At 36.0% G+C, this 21,530-nt stretch overlaps 1 protein-coding gene across 3 annotated transcripts in view; it reads right to left on the bottom strand.

The window, feature by feature from the left end:
• Window positions 1-21,530, bottom strand: part of LOC106090741 (phospholipid-transporting ATPase VA) — a 126,788-nt gene that overhangs the window by 26,871 nt on the left and 78,387 nt on the right. For all 3 annotated transcript variants that reach the window (XM_013257026.2, XM_013257030.2, XM_013257027.2), the window contains exons 3-6: window positions 9,751-9,931; window positions 4,935-5,114; window positions 4,751-4,875; window positions 3,990-4,675 (exon numbers count right to left, since the gene is read on the bottom strand). In XM_013257026.2, the coding sequence (XP_013112480.2) occupies window positions 3,990-4,675; window positions 4,751-4,875; window positions 4,935-5,114; window positions 9,751-9,931 (1,172 nt within the window). The remainder of the gene's footprint in view (window positions 1-3,989; window positions 4,676-4,750; window positions 4,876-4,934; window positions 5,115-9,750; window positions 9,932-21,530) is intronic.

Below are 21,530 nucleotides of genomic sequence, written 5' to 3'. Positions count from 1 at the left end.
GGAATTCTATCATTCATGTTTCGCTAATTAGTTTCTCATAATCAACTGTTTTTGTTACAAAATTAAAAATAGATTTTTTGTTGTTGTTTTGGACGCTAACTCAAAAAACGCCACACAAGAGAATGTATGTTTACTTAGCCTTCTGTAGCGAAGAAAGGTGCGTAGCGTAGAGGGATAGCATACGCCTCACAATCGTAAGGTTGGCTGATCGATTAGTCGACTAAAGTCAAAGTCGACTTTCAGTGATTAAAAAGTCGAATAATCGATTTAGAAGTCGAATAGTAGTAGAAAGTCGCACAGGGAAAAAAAAGCTGCAAAGAGATATAAGTCTAAAATTTTGCAAGCGACATTTTCTCGGCATTGTAAAATTATATTTCAATCCATGGACGAATCGAACAACATTTTATAGTAGCTCCCCTATAAGGGTACATTTCACAAATAGAGATTTTTGCCCGAATTTGGTGAAGACGGTCTGTTTTCATTACATAAAATCGGATAGAATAGAGATAATTTTGTGTTTCTTTTGGGGTTTTATAGAAAGAATAAAATTTCGTTACATATAAATACAATAAAATGTGATGATCTACTTGGGGTTTAAAATTCAGAGTAATTTCAAGCACTAATTCAATTACAAAAAAGAGGAAAGTAAACGGGAATGTGCTCCCCCTCCCTCTCGCAAAACAAACCCATGTTAAACCATTAACTTACCTTCAAATAAAATACAACAATGTAGGTCTAACACGCCTTCCACAAACCATACTTGAGAACTTAAAACCTACATTCGTTCTAACTCATCGAAGTGTTGTAAGCTATATCCCACTCACATATATGTATATTGTATGTTACTACATGTAATGCTCCCTGCTAATATTTTATTTTGCTCAAGTCATTAAATTGGCACACAAGGAAGTTGAAAACAATCTCAGGTGATAGCTTTTTTTAGTCTAATTAGTGTCTCAGTTGCAGGAGAAAACGTGCCACTTGGTGATAGATGATTATTATCGAGAATCCATTGCTGGATATTGTCCAGCTTTAGACCATTGTTTAATGCTTTCTATTCAAAGAATAGCATAGCAAAAAACATTTATAATTATTATCTCTATTTAGTTTGGAGGCCATTGTAGTGGTGCATGTTCACCTATCCGAATCCTGGCGAGGCTTATCGCCTCCTAATGCTGGCGACATTTGTGTGTTAATGTGCCGTGTAAAAATTTCTCCCCAAAGAGGTGTAGCACTGCAGCACGCTTTTCGGGCTCATCTATAAAAAAAAGCCCCTTATTGAGCTTAAACTTGAATCGGACAGCACTCTGCCCCTGTTCCTTAATGGAATGTTTATGGACAAATTTACATTTGCAGTTACACGACAAAGTAACTTTTTAGAGATGTATGGGATTCTCGAAATAGAATAAAATAATAATAATAATAAATAAGTAAATAAATAAATATTAGGATCTTTTGGCTTCGAACAGCTCAGACTTTTTGTAAAATTAACATTTTTATCAATTCCGCCATGAGATAAGTATTATTTAGTAGTGTGGCTAAATTTTCATTATCACTTGAATTAAATTGGTTGTTGGCATTATAAAATTGATATTTAGAAACACTATCATTAACTATTTTCAATCAATTTCAATTTTCAATTTCATTACAAGTGTTGAAGGATATTATTCAACATCCGCAAAGCCTTTCTTTTATTTCACAATCGAATTGCTTTTTTGTCATAGAACTCATTTCCTAAAACCCAACTAACACCTTTAATATTGTTAAAAAAATATTATACAGCATATTTCGATTATAGTCTACACAGTACGTTGGAGGCAATCTGTGGCTTATATCGCGATTTGGACCTAAGGTGATTTTTTTTTATACAGTGCGCGAAATAAATATATGATCACTCGAAAATATTAAGGAAGAAGTAAAACTTCTAGAAAATAAATTTATAGTTTTTATTATTTATAGGTGTTTTAGTTTTTACAAAGTCTAAAGGCCTGGTTATGCTCTCGTACATGTAGTATAATTGTAGAACAAGTGTATCGTAAATGTCAAGGCGTATTTAATAAGGTGGCCGCATCGGCGAATTGCTACAACAAATCATCTTTTTTGGAAACTTGATATGTCAGAATTTGTAAACAGGGGGAAGAAAATTCAATTCCCCCTGACATTTATAATTTTCGTCAAGTTTGTTTCTACCAATCAGAGCAAGAAGAAAGAAGTTTATTAATTTTTGGCTGCCAAGAAAACACATATTTAAAAACGTTCAAAATTTCAATTAGCTCCAGAGGCTTTACCCACAAAACTGGCTGGAAGATTGAGGTCCGATCTGTATGGTGTTCATTGCCGTCACGAGAAGCTGAGCTGCGAGCTAACAGGCGCGTCCACTGGTTGCGGATAGTGGAATGCTCCATACAGAGTAGCTGCAACGGCAGCGGAGATTCTCAGTGAGAGGCCGGGCGGCACCGACTCTTGCACAAATACTGTGTGTATATGATGCTCGATATGACAAGGCGAGTTATTGGCGCCTTTAAATAACCAATAGCCACACTGTTTTCACGACGATTCCTCCTTTTGGGCCGGAACAGGCTTGCTCACCTACAGGAGCTTGACGAGGATCGCCACCTCCACATGAAAATGTGGCTACAACAAAAACATCAACCAACAATAATTATACATTTTTTGTATAACTGTATCTATGAAAGTATTTTAAGAACTAAATATGAATTTGTACAAATCGCTCGCTGGAATTTCAATTGGATTATTATTGTCCGTCTTTGCATTTGAATGCGAGATTTTCAATTTGAATACTTACAGGCGACAGTATTGGAATTTCTCACTCCAATACTAGTAACCTTACAATCAGTGAACAGAAAATCAATAGTGTTCAACGACAAAAACTGCATTTATGGCTAAAGCAATTGCAGCATTGTAAGTTAGATGTCATTATTGGTAAGTTTTGGCCAGGGTTGCTAACTCAATGCTTTTCGTACTATATTTGACACTTTTTAGGTCACAATAAACCCGAAAAGGTACCACATAGTGTCTAACGACTAAAAGCATACATTTGTTGTACTTTTAGTAAAGCTTTAATTTCCTTTTTTTTAACCGAACTCTTAATTTTGCTGTCCCTTTTTGTCATGCGAGCCCATTATCCTAGTCCTATTCATTTATTATACTATTTAATATGTCGTAGTACTACCTATCAGGAAGTAAATGAAGTCGAGGTTTTATTCTTGATTAGAATATTTACGTTGGCGATAAGTTGTTTTTTGAGCTGTTACTCACTTCACAAAAGTTTTTTAACAGGTCTGTCGACTAGATGTTTTTGTTCCAAAATGATTAAACTGAAAAGTAGTCCATAAAACAATTTAAGACTGATGAGACGACCAAATGGATGGCTGGGGATCAATGAAAAAACATTCGATGTTGACGTCCTACTATGATGCGTCAATATGTATCACTGGCTATAAAATTACAACAAAAATTAAGGGATTTGACCAAGGCAATTCCTTTTTTGGGTACTTTTTTAATATACGACGTTATTGGGCTAGCCAAAATCTTACATGTAAATTTAGTTATACTCATTTGTCTTCTCTTTACAGAAAATAATATGCCAAAGAGCTTTCCAAACGATATGTTCAACTCATCCCAGCCCAACTTACGTTACTATCACACGATACGTGTGTTACATATGTGCTGTCAATTTCTGTATCCATAAGACTTTCCTTATGTACGTCAAATACAAATAGAGTGCGTTCTAATCGGTATGTGTTCGCTAATGTATTTTATTTTTTATAGAGTTGTGTCTATGTATGCATGTATATGCATTGATGAAATGAGAGCTCACTTTAATCGAAAGAGTTTATTCGAAAATCCATTTTTCGTACGTATCACACGACTCGTACAACTTTCAGACTTGATATCTTTGAAAATACATATGACAATACATATCGTGTGATAGCAACTTAACATCCATGTACTTATTATATGCTCACCTTTTAAAGTCACAGAGGAATCACCCACCAATGATGCATTATTGCTCTGCACCTCTATTATGCCACTGGCATTCATGAGATCACGATGCGGCGTTGCACTTACTATCACTGTGTTGCATATCGCCAAAACAACTAAAAACTCTTGAATTCGCTGAGAATTCTGCATCAAATACTGTCCGGATGAGCCCAAACCCATCATGTCGTTGAGAAGAGAGGCATTTGCTATTAAAGGCGGTGCTGGGGATCCGGGCTTTGAGTATGCCTTTTCTAGTTCTGATGCTGGATGATTGTAGTCTACCCCATTGACGGCACACCGACGAAATAACATTTTATTCTCCGTCAATGTGCCGGTCTTATCGGAAAATATGTGCTGCACTTGACCCAATTCTTCGGTAATATTCATGGCTCGGCATTCGGTCTTCTTATTGGTGTCGTTGTCAAACAAGTCCATATTGTTATGTATATGGTATACTTGCAATATCTTGCATAGCTCTATGGTAACATACAGCGAAAGCGGTATCATCACTTGTAGTATAATAATATAGGTCCAAAATATTAAAAGGCCTTCGTAGTCTGGATTCACATCAAACGGTAAATAAGGTACAGGGAAATGTTCAAAAGAACTAAGCCACATTTTGCAACCGACAGCACCAACCACACATAAGATTAACAAGATAATAACACACCTGTGTATAAATTAAATCACGAATTCATAGACAATTAACAAGTGGCCAGTGGATGCTAATGATCATTTAACTTACCAAATAACATCAATGTTCATTTGTTGTTCCACCTGGGAACGTTTATAGCGTGGTCCGCTATTATTAAGCATAGATTTTGTCTCATGACCGGCATATACTACAATGCCCTCGATATAATCTGTATTCTGTTGAAATAATATATACGTCATATTTAAGAATAAAATGCAACAAATATTCCACCTACCTTAAGTCTACTTTCCCGTAGCAACAGACACTCAGTTGATATCGGTACCCTTTCGCCAGAAGGATGTATTAAGGCCCCATGAAAGCGGTATAATTTTGTTGTGGGTGCATCCGCCTCGACCCGACTAACAAATTTGTTTGGCATAAATATAGTTTGCTTATCAGTGAAACCACGAACCACCTGCAAATACAAAGTGTTCCAAACTCATTGATAAGTTATACAATATATTAAAAAACTACAATAAAGACAAATATGTAGCAGACACAGTGGTACAGGCAAGCAAATATTAGAAAGAGAATAAGGACACACTTATTTTAAGTGTTGACAAAGGAAGAAAGACTGTAGCGATGGACAAACTTGACTACGAAACAAAAATGAAGAATATTCTACACGATGTGTGAAAATTGACCCCGACTCCGAAACAAATTAGTTGAAAAACTCTTCAACTTAAATCTAATAAATATTCGAGAGAAGAATAAACTGACAAGCAGAACTTCATTGGCCCCAAGGATTTACGGATTGCCTAAAATTCATAGAGGGTACACCATTGAGGCTCATATGTTAATGTGCTCATATGTTAATTCCCCATCCTATAACATATGTAAATACTTGGTAAATATTTTGGAACATACAACCGCGAATTCTAAATATAACATAAAGGACGCACTTGACTTCAGGCCAAAAATTAAAAACCTCAAAATAGATGACGACGATATTTTAATTTCATTTGATGTGGTTTCATTATTTCCGAGCATCCCGGTGAATTTGGCTATACAAACGATTGAGAGAAAATGGGGAGAAATTGAAAAACATACACGTATACCATGCAAGATTTTTAAGGAAATAATTTCATATTGTATCAAGGATACAAGGTACTTCAAATATGAGGATAAAGTTTACGAGCAGCTCAAGGGCATGCATATGGGTTCCCCAGCATCAGTTTACGAGCAGCTCAAGGGCAGGCATATAGCTTCCCCAGCATCACCCATCATCGCCGATATTATTATGGAGGACCTACTTGACAACGTAATGGAGAAAATAGTCAAGACAAAGATAATAACGAAATATGTGGATGATATCTTCGCAGTCGTAAGGAAATCGGATGTGGACCAAACTTTAGAAGCTCTAAATGCTTACCACCGATAAATACAGTTAACTAAAGAAGAGGAACTAGAAAAGAAACTACCATACCTTTACTGTATGGTACATAGACCAAATAACGTACTGAAAGTTGATTGGTACCAAAAATCGACCGCTTCGGCACGACTTATCAATTTTCATTATAAACACCACAGACGAATAATAACCCATACCGCAACAAATTTTATCAAGAGAGTTCTTAGCATTAGCCACACTGAGTTTCACGCGAGAAACGAAGGAAGAATAAAATACATTTTAAAAGCCAATGATTTTCCCAGTCACACCATAAGGCAATTGATATGCAAAACCAAACAAAGATACGGAGACGATTCGAAGAGGCTAAAATATTCAGAAGGAAAAATATACAAAACGGTATCATATGAAGAAGGCTTTTCAGAGAGACTAAGCAAGTCCAATATCTACTCTAAGGAGAAGTATCAGCTAGCCTGGAAGACAAACATGACCGTCGATAAGCTATTCAGCAAGACCAAGTTCAAAATCGAAAAAGGAAAAATCGAATATCTTATATATAAAAATCAATTTGTGTTTGTTTGTTTTTTTGTGTGTTATAGAACTTATAGACTCAGAAACGGCTGAATTGATTTTCTTGAAATTTTCACAGATGGTGATCCCGTGGTGAAAATAGGGTACTACATTTTTTGATATCTGAAGGGGGGGCGGACCTTCCCCTTACCCAAATTTTCAGAAACGCCAGATCTCGGAGATTGGTGGTGCGATTTAAGCGAAATTTTGTGTGCTCTCATATAGTACCTTAAAAATAAAAAATTGGTATCCAAATTATGGATGGGGTACCTATCCCCATTCTAAAACCTACCAAACATATATTTAGACCAATCACCCCAACCCCCAAAACACCCCTAAATCGGACATATTTACCGACCATGGTAATATGGGACTCAAATGAAAGGTATTTACAAGTAGAATACGAATCTCTTATCCAAATGTGGGACCACGTTTCTGGGGGTCATCCCCTTCCCCAAAACACGCCCCAAACAGGACTTATTTACTGACCATAGGAATATGGAGCTTAAATAAAAGGTATTTGAGTGTAGAATTCGAATCTGGTATCCAAATATGGGACCAAGTGTTTGGGGGGCCGCCTCTCCCCGAAAACATCCCCCAAAGGGAACAAATTTACGACCATAGCAATATGGGGCTCAAATGAAAGATATTTGGGAGTAAAGCACGAATCTGATATCAATATTCGGGAAAAGTGTCTATGGGGCCACTCCACCCCCACAACACCACCCAAATAGTAAGTATTTGCTGACTATCGCAATATGAGGCTCAAATAAGAGGATTTTTGGAATATAACACGAATCCGATATATATTTTCAAGGCCAACTCTCTGAGTGGCCGCCCATTCCCGCCCAGCCGGTCATGATTGCCGACTATGGCAATATGGAGCTCAAATTAAAGGTATTTGGGAGTAGACTACGTATCTGATATCAACATTAGGGACCAACTGTCTAGAGGACGTCTCACCACCATAACAACGCCCAAATAGGACGTATTTGTTCACCAAGACAATTTGGGTCTTAAAGAGAGTGGAACTAAATATTTACAGTTCTTAAGGTCAAAACCCTAACCGGACATATTTGCTGACTTTTGCAATAAGGAGTTTAAATGAGATTAGAAAACGGATTTGATATCCAATTTTGAGGCCAATAGCAATATATATCAAATAAATGATGTATAGATATATGAGAATAGTGCACGTTGCTGATATATTTTCCGGGCTTGGGGATTTTCCAATCCCCAAAACACCCCTAAATCGGGCATATTTACCGACCATGTCAATGTTGAGAAATTTAAACAACTCTCTGCGCTAAACTTAAGCTATATTGGATCAAATATGAGAAAAATAGATAGCAATATACCAGAGCAACTGCTCTGCATTCCATCACCGCACATTTGCCGTGGCTTCAATCAGTCCAGACAATATGATAGGACGCTCCTCGTGGTTAGGTTGCGAATTATTTGTATGGTCGCCACTCATTTGTGAAATTTAAGGATAAGAAGTCGAAACATCGTAGAGTGAAACAGTGAGTTCCCCAAGGCGGGATAAAATCTCCGGCACTGTTTAACCCCTACCAGACCTCCACCCACTCCAGACGGCATAGAGATCATATAATATATGAACGTTTGTACGATCATGGTATCTACCACAAAGAACTTATTTACACAACCTCTTATTTTGCTGCAAGAGATTTGAAGATTTCTGCCACAAAAATCTTCCGCCATTTGATAGCTCTTATAAATTCTCCTCACATGCCACAGCAATTTTGACAAAGTCATAAATAGAAACAAGGTCCTCAACAAACCCTTTTTGACAATTGGCCGATCTGGCCAATCGCGCAAATGTGATCTTGTCAGCTATGTGACACGCAGTGGAATAATATTCAGATCTGTCAGATTACAGCACTTCGAACTGCGACGGGCTGTCTTCTCAGTTCTCACATGGACCGCCTCCATTAAGAGAAAAATATCCTAACCGTGCGAAGACATAGCTATATCCTGTCCAATCAATACCTTCAGAACTGTCAGCGCAGAGATCACCCAAATTATCATCTTGTGGATAGGTATTCACCGCCCAGAAGTTTTTAATTGGATATTCATGATCTCGAGCGAGAGGTTCAGCGCTCCCAGACAGAACCTCTAGATCAAGCGGCATACCAAGCGGGTCTAATGCAGACACGGTACCAGACGCGGTAAATAGGTACCGGGTGAATCTGGTCCTTGGAGAACGACCGCCTCCAATCGCACCTGAACAAAATGTACCTAGCCCGCCATTCAAGAGTAGTTCTGGCTCAATTATTATCCGGCAGATGCAGCCGTCTCTCCTCTTACAGAACAAGGATTGATGCCAACGTGCAGGATGTATGTCCCGATTGTGACCTATTATGAGATCGGCTGATAAATGCGCTTGCATAGGTTTTTAAAGTGAAAATTGGAAGATTCGCATATATGGGAGCTATACCTATATCTCAACCCATTCCTCGGAATTCCAACAGTTAGCTAAAGGGTCATAAGAGAAATCTTCGTGCCAAATTTCGTGACGATCGGTTAACGAATCACCAAAATATTCACGAACATATATATGGGAGCTATATCCCTATATGAACCGATTTCGAAGAAATTCTGTACATATTGTGGTTCTCATAGAAGGAAGCGTTGCGAAAAAATTTTAGACGCTTGTATAGGTGTTACAAACAAATGCAAAAAGTTATAATACCCTGTACAACAGTAGTGGCGTATGGTGCACAAATTGGGTTAACTACTTATTCTGACGACAGAAGAAGCTGTTGAAGAGTTCTAAAACCAAGGTTTTGAAAATGTCATAAAAAGAGGTTTGAAAGCATGACAATTTGTATTGATCATCGAGGAATATACAATATTTGAAAAAAGAATATAAGAATTTTTTAATGATGATTTTTATGATGCATTATTGCTGGACCCAAAATATAAATTCAGCATCATAAGTAAAAAATTGGGTTAGCTTAAAATGGTTTAGAATACATTATATATAACATGTATGCATATATAATAAACATAAATGAAAATTTCTATACATAAACCTTGAAAACACTTCTTAACCAAAAATATGAATGTCATGATAGTTGAATATATACTACACATGTTATTCTGTACTAACCTCTCGTCTTTTAAGATTTGTTTCGCCATCCAAATCACAGGTGTCTATATAGCAGACCCCATGGGAGTCACTAGTACGCAATAGCAAAATGTCAGCAGGTACTGTTTCATTGTTTGACAAATGTACAATATCACCAACGCGGATGTCTTGCCATTTCGCTCTTTTGTAACGTTCCGTTTCACTGAAAGCAGAATAAAAAGACAGAAGGAGAAAATTATTGACCGGTGACAGTATAGAAAAAAAAGAGAAAGATTTTAAATTTGTATAAGAATTTCATAAATTCAATAAGTTGCCAACCTAAAAGCGAAATCTGAAGAACAACCCCTAAATATTTATCTAAAATTGTGTACAACACAATCACAAGGTTTAATGGAGCTAAAATACATTTAGCCGACTACGCCACGCGTTTTTCATGTGGATACGGCACGATATGGAAAAATGATTTTTTGTTTCTAACGTTGAACTAAATGTTTACATCCGATAATTCCGACAAGTCTTCAAAGAATAAAAAACTTTTTCTGATTGCCAGTGCATGACACACACAGCAAATGTTCTAAAGTTTCCTCTTTTTCGACTTCCTCACAGAAGAAATTGTCATCGCTATAATCTTTAGTCTCACAACACGTTTTCAAACAGACAGTAATGTCATAACGGGCGCAAAGAGTGAGATTTCAGATTTATCAACGACAGCAAAGCGATATTCTATTTTAAGTTTCGGATGGTCATCATAAGCTTGCAGCGATGTGGTTGCCAATCTGTTATCTTTTGTCTTTCAAACTCATTTCTTTAAAATCGGATGATATTTGCGCCATATTGCGGCTGAAGAAAATTTCGCGATCGGTTTCATGCTAGTCCAGTTATTCATCGACTAGGACCATACTAAGCATGGATATTGGAGGTCATACTAGAAGTCATTGTAAACAGTTTAACCAAATTAGATAAGAATTTTGTTCTCTAAAGACTTAAGAAATTAAATCGAGAGATCGATCTTGTATGCTGCATCAGATTATAGATCGAACCAGACTTAGTATGGATGTTGAATAAAAAATCAGATAAGAATCTTGTTCGCTCTATGGTTCCGGCCATTAAAATATTTATTTTATTCAATCAACTCATATCGAAAAATAGTCTGAAATCTAAAACACAATGAACAAATCGAACAAGTATTTGTGAATCCATCCATCCATTATTATAGTTTGTGAATATAACCTTACACGGTCAATTCCACGGAAGGAGTAACTTTGCAGACATTAAAAAATAAGATTTCGCTATGAAGGACTTAGTTGTTTTTCCTTACCCACCACTACATACATACATCAATTACCGTTTCTTTGACCATGCTACGAAGGTCTAAGCTTCAGCAAAACAAAGGATAAAGTTTACAGGTGTCACAGCTATTAGAACGGAATAAATTCAACACCTGCAAATAAGCGCACATGGTTAATTGTTTGTAGCCCATATGGCCCACGCGAGTAAGATTATAAACCATTATTGTTTCATTCTAATAATTGGCCCCTTTGTGCTTCCTTTCGACGCATGGGAATTTTCTTGTGAACCTGCACCACTAAGCGTTACAATTGTTCCTCATTTCGTTTCCTCTGCCTATTTGGCTTTATTGCATGTCACCTAATTGGCTCAATGTGATTTACGTTCATTCGTTTATTTCCCTATGGGGGAGGATTGACTACACAGCCTTTGGAAGCGAATAGATGAATGAATGATATAGTGCTGAAGGGAATTGGACGGTAGGCGTTTAACAACTGTTTAAGCGCTTACAAAATAGCGCCAAACTTTAATTTGAGAGGTAGTATCCTGTTGGCAGCAAACATACATAGTCACTGCGATAGATAATTTCCACAGCTGAAAATGAAAGTCATGACACCAATAGCATTATGGCGTTAGTGCGACGACTTTGTCATCCGGTGGTGGCATTTACAGTCCAATATGATATATATATATATATATCAGTTCATGCAAATTTGCGATTTATTATTGAATAGTCATTAAGGTTTACTGATGTTGGAGTTGTACCTGACTGTCTGTCTATTGGAAATTTATTTATGGTAGTTTGAAATGTTGAAATTTTTATGACAATTCGGACCAATAATTGCTAATAAATCAAAAGTTTATACTTTATTTGTATATATGCTTACGAGAAACCAAATTTAAAGTCAATAATTCGTATTTTGAAGTCATTAATGAATTATAGGTATGAAAGGCACTAAAATTAATAAAACAAAATCTAAATGTCATGAAAATGTACTTAAAAAATGATACAAATGCCGATACTCGAAGGGTTCTTGGCAGGTTTAAATATGTAAGCTTGGTCACTTCGTCAGCAGCAGCATTCGAGTCAGCAATAAATTGGTAACCTCACCTTAACCCATTTGTTTTACTTTCCCTTTTTATATACCACTCAAAAGAACCTCTTTCACCTTGATGAGAACTGTAAATCTGTGATCTCACAAGTACAGTCCACAGAAAACTTGGATAAATTCCAAACCTTCCGCAAACTCTCATCTCATTAAGGCAATCCTCCCCTCACGTACTTAACATCTCGCCCATTTTTATTCATACCAAAGAAACACATTTCAGCCAAAGAAAGAAAATATCACCATTACGACTGGTTTTAGCTATTTGCCCATTCTCGTAAACAGCATAATAATCAGGTAAATTACCAATTTCTCACGATCGTCCCATAAAAGAATAGCGAGAAGACTTCTCTCATATCAGTGAGTAATGCCCGATCTATATTTTAGCTAATTGATATGAGAACTGCTTTTTATAGCCGATTCAGGATAACATGCCGCTTCAATGGATAAAGGCCCAGGCGTTTAGCATCATTGGCGGACATGCTAACACATGCGACACTGCAAGTTTCACTGTTTTTCAGTAAGTGATATACAATAGCTTTTTTATGCAATATATTGGGTTGCCCAAAAAGTAATTGCGGATTTTTTAAAAGAAAGTAAATGCATTTTTAATAAAACTTAGAATGAACTTTAATCAAATATACTTTTTTACACTTTTCTTCTAAAGCAAGCAAAAGTAACAGCTGACTGACAGAAGAAAGAATGCAATTACAGAGTCACAAGCTGTGAAAAAATTTGTCAACGCCGACTATATGAAAAATCCGCAACTACTTTTTGGGCAACCCAATATAATTGTTATCAAATTCGCTAACAAAAATCAAAGACATACAATATGTGGTGATAGTGTAGTAAAATGAAAAAATGAACCCGAACTTTCAGTTATATTTTAGTTTTTTGTCGGTATCAACAGGTGTCGTTGATCAAAAGGGACCCAATCATTTTGAACGATTTTCCTAAAATTGGACATTTAAAGTGTAATTTTGCATCAATTACCCTTAAATAAATATATATATATATATATATATATATATATATATATATCGGTATAATTAATCAGCAGATGCGCTGGAAGAATGTGCTATTCACTGATGAGAGCTAATTTAACCTTTTTGGTTCATATGGTAGACATTATGTATGTTGCCAAAAATATGAAGCGTACAGTAAAGCATGGTGGTGGGTCAGTAATGTTGTACGGTTAATTTTCTTCCTCTAGACTTGGTGTATTGCATTTTACTGAGGATATAATGATTCATAAAGTGTACCTTAACATTTCGAATGAAAGTTGGCCACTCTATAAGAAAAAGCCCGGCATTGGTGAATATTGTTGCTACATAGAAAAAATATAGACCTAAATTCTACCGATTAAACATGGTATTGACTTATAAAAATCTTTTCAAACAATGTATTAATTGATTTAATTATTTTTGATGTAGAAATTCGATATTTTTTGTATCACGGCAAGTGATAGGTAAATAAAGCATACGTTGAGCATATTTTTAATCGAACGAATAAAATTGTTATATAATACTTTACTTTATACATAGACAGGATTCACTGATACATAGAGTACGAATTTGGCTTTGGTATTGTAGCATGAGATTTTTTTATATATTTTTTTTACTAATTTAAGTAACATGTCAAGTTTGTCAGTCTTTTTAAATTACCTATATAAAGGGTGATTTTTTTGAGGTTAGGATTTTCATGCATTAGTATTTGACAGATCACGTGGGATTTCAGACATGGTGTCAAAGAGAAAGATGCTCAGTATGCTTTGACATTTCATCATGAATAGACTTACTAACGAGCAACGCTTGCAAATCATTGAATTTTATTACCAAAATTAGTGTTCGGTTCGAAATGTGTTCAAATTTTGACAAATTTTGTTCAGCGATGAGGCTCATTTCTGGTTGAATGGCTACGTAAATAAGCAAAATTGCCGCATTTGGAGTGAAGAGCAACCAGAAGCCGTTCAAGAACTGCCCATGCATCCCGAAAAATGCACTGTTGGTGTGGTTTGTACGCTGGTGGAATCATTGGACCGTATTTTTTCAAAGATGCTGTTGGACGCAACGTTACGGTGAATGAACACATTTCGAACCGAACACTGATTTTGGTAATAAAATTCAATGATTTGCAAGCGTTGCTCGTTAGTAAGTCTATTCATGATGAAATGTCAAAGCATACTGAGCATCTTTCTCTTTGACACCATGTCTGAAATCCCACGTGATCTGTCAAACACTAATGCATGAAAATCCTAACCTCAAAAAAATCACCCTTTATATATAAGAGAGATGTAAGAGAAATAAAACATTTTTCTTTAGCAGTGCGAGTTTCGCTTGGGGCTACTCTACACACGAGGGTTTTAAATAAGCCCGTAATCTTGGAATAAAGTGTAATCGTTGTGATCTAAAGCAACTTATTGTTTTAATAATTTTATCTGTAATGTGTTTAAGGTTAAATACGTAGAAGTTTTAATAATAAAGTTACAACAATGAAAACCTATAAGAATATGATTTGAAAATATTTATTTTTCTTTTATGATTATCAAATAATATCAGCGGGATATTGTCCTGTCGGAAACCATTATTGTACTCACAAACATAGAATGGATGGTTTTTTTTTTATCGAAATATTAATTTCCGATCCTTTAAACTACATATAATATGGATTTTCAATTAATTTCCATTTATATTTAAATTCAGATCTTCCCGTCCGTCCGTCTGTGCTAATTTCGCAGTCTTTAGAAATTTAAAATTGTTCATATACATACAATTGTCATATAGACCACTCTTACGCTCTTAGAAGTCATGTTATCTGATATTGAAAAAGGGAGCGGATACATAAAATAACTATTTGCAAGAATTCAACTATAAGGTGGTATATTATTGGTATGAACTAGGAATATGTAATTGCTCAATGCCCAACCCCCCCCCCCCCCAAAAAAAAAAAAAAAAAAAAAAAAAAAAAAATTATCATTAATACCCATGCTTTGCGAGCAATTGAACAAAAATTACTATGATGTTGTAAGTTAAGAAATAGTCTTACCGTCACCATGTACTCCACATTGCATTGTAGAGGCATTAAGTTGATTTTAATAACAATTTCGAACATTTCATATCGTCAATAAATTGCGTGTAGTAAGATAATTATATGGTAAACTGTCGTCGTTTTTATTACATTCCTAACAAAATACAAAAGCAACAATAAAAAATAATCATCACATACATGCTCCAACAGTATTAGGTTTGTTCCGAGCCAATGAAAAGGAACATAGGTACCCCTTTGGGGGCACCCTTATGTATGTACGCGTCGCCATTTCTCCACTTAAAATTTTTTTCTTAAATTGGACTATCCCAATGATTTGACCGTTTTTGTAGTTTTGTGACATTGGCCAGGAGACAGACTGCCAACATAGTGTCGTGTTGAAAATTATGAAAGTTCTAGAGTGGTATACAATTACGATTAGCCTTCGCATGTTTGAACAATGCCTAAGCATTTTCATAGTAATTATTGTTTTCGTGATGTAAAACGAAGCTTAAGCATTGACACGTTCGATTTTTATGGCCCGTACTCTCTTTGGAAACTAACGTCACGTGAAATAAACATATTTGTCCATATATTGTAGATATGTCCATATATTGTAGATATGTCCATATATAGATGGAAGAAGTTGTTCTTACAATGAGAACCTTAAAATTGAAGAGTCCCAGAATGCTTAATTTCGGGGTGTTTACTGGAAAGAACTTTTTAATTGAGTTGAGTGTTATTACTAAAAAGAACTTTTTAATTGAGCAACAGCAACAATGTATACTTCCAGAGATAGAGAGAAACTCCTGTACTATTACTACTTTGGCCGCATACTTATTGTACCCTCCACCATAGGATGGGGGTATACTAATTTCGTCATTTTGTTTGTAACACCTCAAAATATGCGTCTAAGACCCCATAAAGTATATATATTCTTGATCGTCATGACATTTTAAGTCGATCTAACCAAGTCCGTCCGCCTGTCTGTCAAAAGCACGCTTACTTTCGACGCAGTAAAGCTAGGTGCTTGAAATTTAATACAAATACCTCTTATTAGTGTAGGTCGGTTTGCATTGTAAATGGGCCAACTCGATCCATGTTTTTATATATCTGCCATATAAACCCCTCTTGAGCCTTGACTTCTAGAGGGCGCAATTCTTATACGATTTGGCTGAAATTTTGCACATGGTGTTTTGGTATACCAACAACTCTGCAAAGTATGTTTGAAATCCGATTCTTGAGCTTCTATATATTAAACTTCTTGAGCTTCTATAGAGCGCATTCTTATCCGATTTGGCAGAACAACAACTGGACCAAGTACGGTCTAAATCAATCCATAACCTGATATAGCGGCCATATTAACCAATCTCCCAATTAGACTTCTTGAGCTTCTAGAGGGCGTAATTCTTATCCAATTCGGTTGAAAATTTGCATATGTCGTTTTGGTATGACTTCCAACAACTGCATCAAGTATGGTCTAAATCGCTTGATAACCGGATATAGCTGCCTTAAAAACCGATCTCCAAATTTGACACTCTGAGCCTCTGGAGAGCACAATTTTTACTCGATTTGCCAGAAATTTTGGAAGTGGTATTTTTTACCGTATGACAAGTACGGTACATATTGGTCAATAAGTTGATGTAGCTCATAAATATATATTGAAAGTCATTCAAAGAACTTGACAAATGCGATCCACGGTGAAGGGTATATAAGATTCGGCCCGGCCCAACTAAATTAGTGTGGGGCATAATTTAGGTGAATAAACAGAAGCCAATATCATAAGCCAAGAATAATATGGACCTTGTTTGTCGACGGTTAACAGAAATGTTTAGCCCCCACGCAGATAAATATACTTTTGGCAATTGGCTTTGATATTGTTATTAATGTCGACTCAAGTTCTAGATAGATAAATTTTATTTATGGTTATAACCTACAATGCTACCTTTGTATAGTACATGCTTTTAACATATAACCAATCTCTGTATTTCGTAAGCAATTGATGTCTCGAGCGTAGTTTCGCCTTTTATGTAACACTCTATTCAGTATCCTCTGACCAGGAGCAAATTTTAAGTTCTACATTTTCCACTTGATGTGAATCCTAACATAACGTATCAATATCAATTGTAGAACGTTATCCAATTCTATGTGATTCCTATGATATATATCATATATGATAGTGATCATATAATTAGGGACACCGTTTTAAATTTTGAAACATGTACGTTTAATTGAAAGGAAATGATATATATACCTATTTGGTAATCCCATATGTTATAGTATTAGGAATATTTACATATACAGTCGGATCTTGATTATCCGGCATCGGAGGCATTACGCATAATCGATTTTCCCGGATAATGGAGTAATAATTTTTTTTAAGTTTTTACACTTGGTCTGAAATACCAGGGCCAGGGCTCTTTAAGATGTCAAAAAAATTTGGTGTAACCATGTTTTGACTCTTTTTAAGATATTTTTGGGTGGATAATATCATTGTCAACAGATCCATCTGAACTATTTTCTTTCTGAGTTTTATCTGTGGTCGACAAACAAGCATGTAAGACTGTGGAACAGCGAAACGATCGGTAGGATGGCGAAAATCCTATGGCGAGATTCTGATAGTAAGACGAGGATATTACTGATAGGAAGAAAGAAGGAAGTCAGAATAGCTTTCGGTATCATAACGGGACACATAGACTCCTATGTGTCCCGTTCACTCATGCAAAATCGGCGTGGCATGTGATAGCATATGTAGGGCATGCGGGGAAGATGAAGAAATGTTGGAGTATTTCCTATGTCATTACCCGGCTTTCGCCACTAACGGATACCGGTACTTAGATGGTGACACAATACCAGGCATGAACCAACTTAGGGGCGTGATATGGAAAACAATTTAGGATTTTGTAAGTAACACGTAATTGCTAATTCCATCATCGGCCAAAACAGCAAATAGGGAAACATTATTACACCTGAGCTATCACTCCATATCCTCAATGGTAAAATCGTTCGTTACATTTAATATTTGTGTTGTATGTTATCTGCTCTAGTTCACGACTAACAACTAACGCCTTGAACTAAGAGTACCAGCAGCATTACCATTCAAAAATTTGTTAGTACCTCCCTTGACACCTTATGCCCATCGATGACTGTGTCACATTGGCATACCAAACTGCATTATTGCAAACATTAAAAAAAATAGGCCAACTTCATCTCCATTATAAATTTGTCGTACTACTTAGCTTTTCATTTAAATTGGTATTCAATCATATCAAAATTTTCTACGAAAATGTTCGCCTGAAAATTCTTCTATTGTCCCCTGAATACACCAAAACCCAAAACTTCACATAAACACAGGAAATCAGTAAAACGAAAACACAATTCGGGGATAAAGTCGTAAGTTAGAATAAACGCATTCTATAGGCTTAAGAAGTCAGATCAAGAGATTGGTTTGTGTGGGAGCTATATCAGGTTATAAACAGATTTGGACCATATTTGTGGTAGTTGTTGAGACTTTTAATGCAAAATTTCAGACAAATTGGGTAATAATTGCAACCTCTGGAGGCTCAAGAATTTAAATCGAGAGATCGGTTTGTATGGGAGCTATATCTGGTTATAGACCGATTTGTACCATACTCCACTTTTTTCTATATAACATTCAAATATACCTCTGTACAAAATTTTAAAGCTCTATATTGACTCTAACTATTATAATCTGTGATATTAGTTTAAGTCGTGTTTTGGTTTTTATGTCCAATGTTAGCAAAAAATCAATGTAAACGGTTAAAATTAACATTATGGAATAAAAATCCCCTGAAGAAGTAAAAAACAAATTGATGAAACTTTGAGAAAATGCATAAAAAAATCTCTTTTGTTTGCAAAACAACAAAGGTCTGCAAGCTTAACAACTTAACCAAATTACAGAACACTTAAAAGGGCCAAATAAACAACAACATAACTATTTTTGTCCAACGAAAACACTAAGAATTGCTTCACAGTGCGACGCTGATGCCCTCCATCAATGCAAACTCGTCTATTAATTTTACAAAGAATCATCCTCTCAAAGCCTCGTCTGCTTTCCTATGCCTCGGAACCATAAAACATCACGGGTAGTATCAGTGTCTTGTGAAAATGTCTGCTGAAAATGGAAAAGAAGACATTACTGCTGCTTCAGCAAACATAGTGCTGCCGTTTCAAGTACAAAAATCTGTTGAAAAAAAATGTATGCTATTTTTAATATTTGCTTGTTACTTGTTTTGATTACTTTTTTAGAAATCTTTTTGGAAGATATCATTTTAATTTGTGTAAAGAAGCTCCCTGATTCATCCGCTGGTATACATTTCGAAATGTGGCTGAGCTCCCTTGCATTCTTTGTTATTGCTCTACTAATACGTATATGACCGGCATGACCTTTTGTTTCTAAATTTTAAGAAAAAAGAATATGGAAAATGTAAATTCAGTGGTGTTTATAAACATCCACTGAGTCACACATTTACATTTGTATTTTATTTTTTCTTCTAACATCCCCTTCATAATTAAGCAGCAGTCATTTTCAGCAAACAACAGACAGGCTCAGTAGTCAGCCTGCTGCTCTGAATTTGCAAAACTACGGCTGTTATAGCAGAACTACTGCTATTTAGCAGCAAAATTAACTACTAATATTCAGCAGACAATGTTGTTATTTTCAGCATACCTTTTTCTATGAGTGTAGTAATCCTCGTCTGTCGAGAGGTGGCCTCCTTTCTAAACTGCTTGCTAAATCCAAAGTAGCATCTGTTTCCCAGTATTATTCTTTGCTTTATTTCAAAACGTCATTCGTATCGGTAACAGCGGTGCCAAGGTAGATTAAGTTGTGGTTCCCAACTTTCTCCATTTTCTTAATTGGCTCACATGTGTTTTTTCCATTTACTGCCAAACCCACTTTCACTGATTCTTTTTCGATAGCTTCAAAGGCAGTTACCACTTCCGTTGGCCGACCCATGATATGGATGTCGTTTGCAAAGGCGAGTAACAAGTATTTTCTTGTGAGTAGTGTGCTACATGTATTCACATCTGCATCACGTATAATCTTCTCCAGCAGGATATTAAAGAGATCACACGAGAAGCTCGTTTGTTATTTAGTGTTTCGGAGAGATTCTTTCCTATTCCACCTGAGGAACGTGTATCAGCAAGTATCATCATCAATCACTGAATTTAGGTTTTAATTCCTCACAATGTACGCTCGAGAATATCTTGTATGCGATGGGGAGGAGACTTATTCCTCTGTAGTTGGCACATTCCTTCTTATCTCCTTTGTTGTGTACGTTCATCGGGTTTGCGTTCTTCTAGCCAGATCGCGCAGACGAGCTAATGCATACGCCTTACTAGCTTATCGCCTCCGGTCTTAAATTATTTTTTTTCTTTAATTTTTTACCATAGTAGCAGAGGCCACCATGTCGCAGATGTCTGCCTATGACGCTGAACGCCTTGGTTCGAATCCAGATCCTTAATACTTAAATCGGACTGCACTCATTGATATGATCCTTAATGCCATGTTCATGGGAATATTTATATTATTATTTATATATTGTAGATAATCAAGCCTCATTTATATGGCGTGCGAACTGGCAAATCCACCATCCAATAAATCAATCGATCGACACCTCTCATCTATTTTTCAGGGCAGCTTTTGACTTCCCTGGTATCCCTGCAAAACTAATAGAACATAGCAACTTGCCTGACATAGGATAATCTATTAAAGGGTGAAATAACCTCTACAGGTCAAGTTCGAAATGAGGTTTTACATATTTTATCCCTTTTATTGTCTATGCAGAGATGTGTCGGTACGCAGATATACGCCAGAGATGGCAAAATCAGTACTATAGTACTTTTTTGATTCGAGAAGTACCGTAGTACCTCTAGAACAATTTAGTACCTTTTTATGTACAATATCGAAGCTTAGTGTTATGACACATCTGACCAATTTCGGGTGAATAAGAGATGTTTTATTATCCTACGCATTTTGTTTGCAACACCTTAAAATACTGGTCTAAGACCCTTATGGAATCGTCACGATATTTTAAGTCGATTTATTGGTCTAAGACCCTTATGACATCGTCACCATATTTTAAGTCGATTTACGCGAATGTATAAAGCTTGCTACTCTCTAAATATTTAATCATTATTGCTATGCGTCGGTATTGTAGATGAGTCGAATCGTATCATATTTAGCTATAGCTCTCATATCAATTGTTTTCCCAAGACGGTACAATTAATATTTGTTTGAGTGCTGCAGGTAGTGTTTTGTTCTGGCTTTAAACATTCATGGCAAGTATGGCTTAAGTCGGTCTGTGGCCTATTACTTATTTACTTTAATTGGCTATGACAGAACATTTGTTCCACTAGCCG

The sequence above is a fragment of the Stomoxys calcitrans genome, chromosome 3, assembly GCF_963082655.1.
Source record: "Stomoxys calcitrans chromosome 3, idStoCalc2.1, whole genome shotgun sequence".
Taxonomy (NCBI): domain Eukaryota; kingdom Metazoa; phylum Arthropoda; class Insecta; order Diptera; family Muscidae; genus Stomoxys; species Stomoxys calcitrans.
Note: the sequence above shows the minus strand (reverse complement) of the source record. Positions and strands in the feature narration are given on the sequence as shown.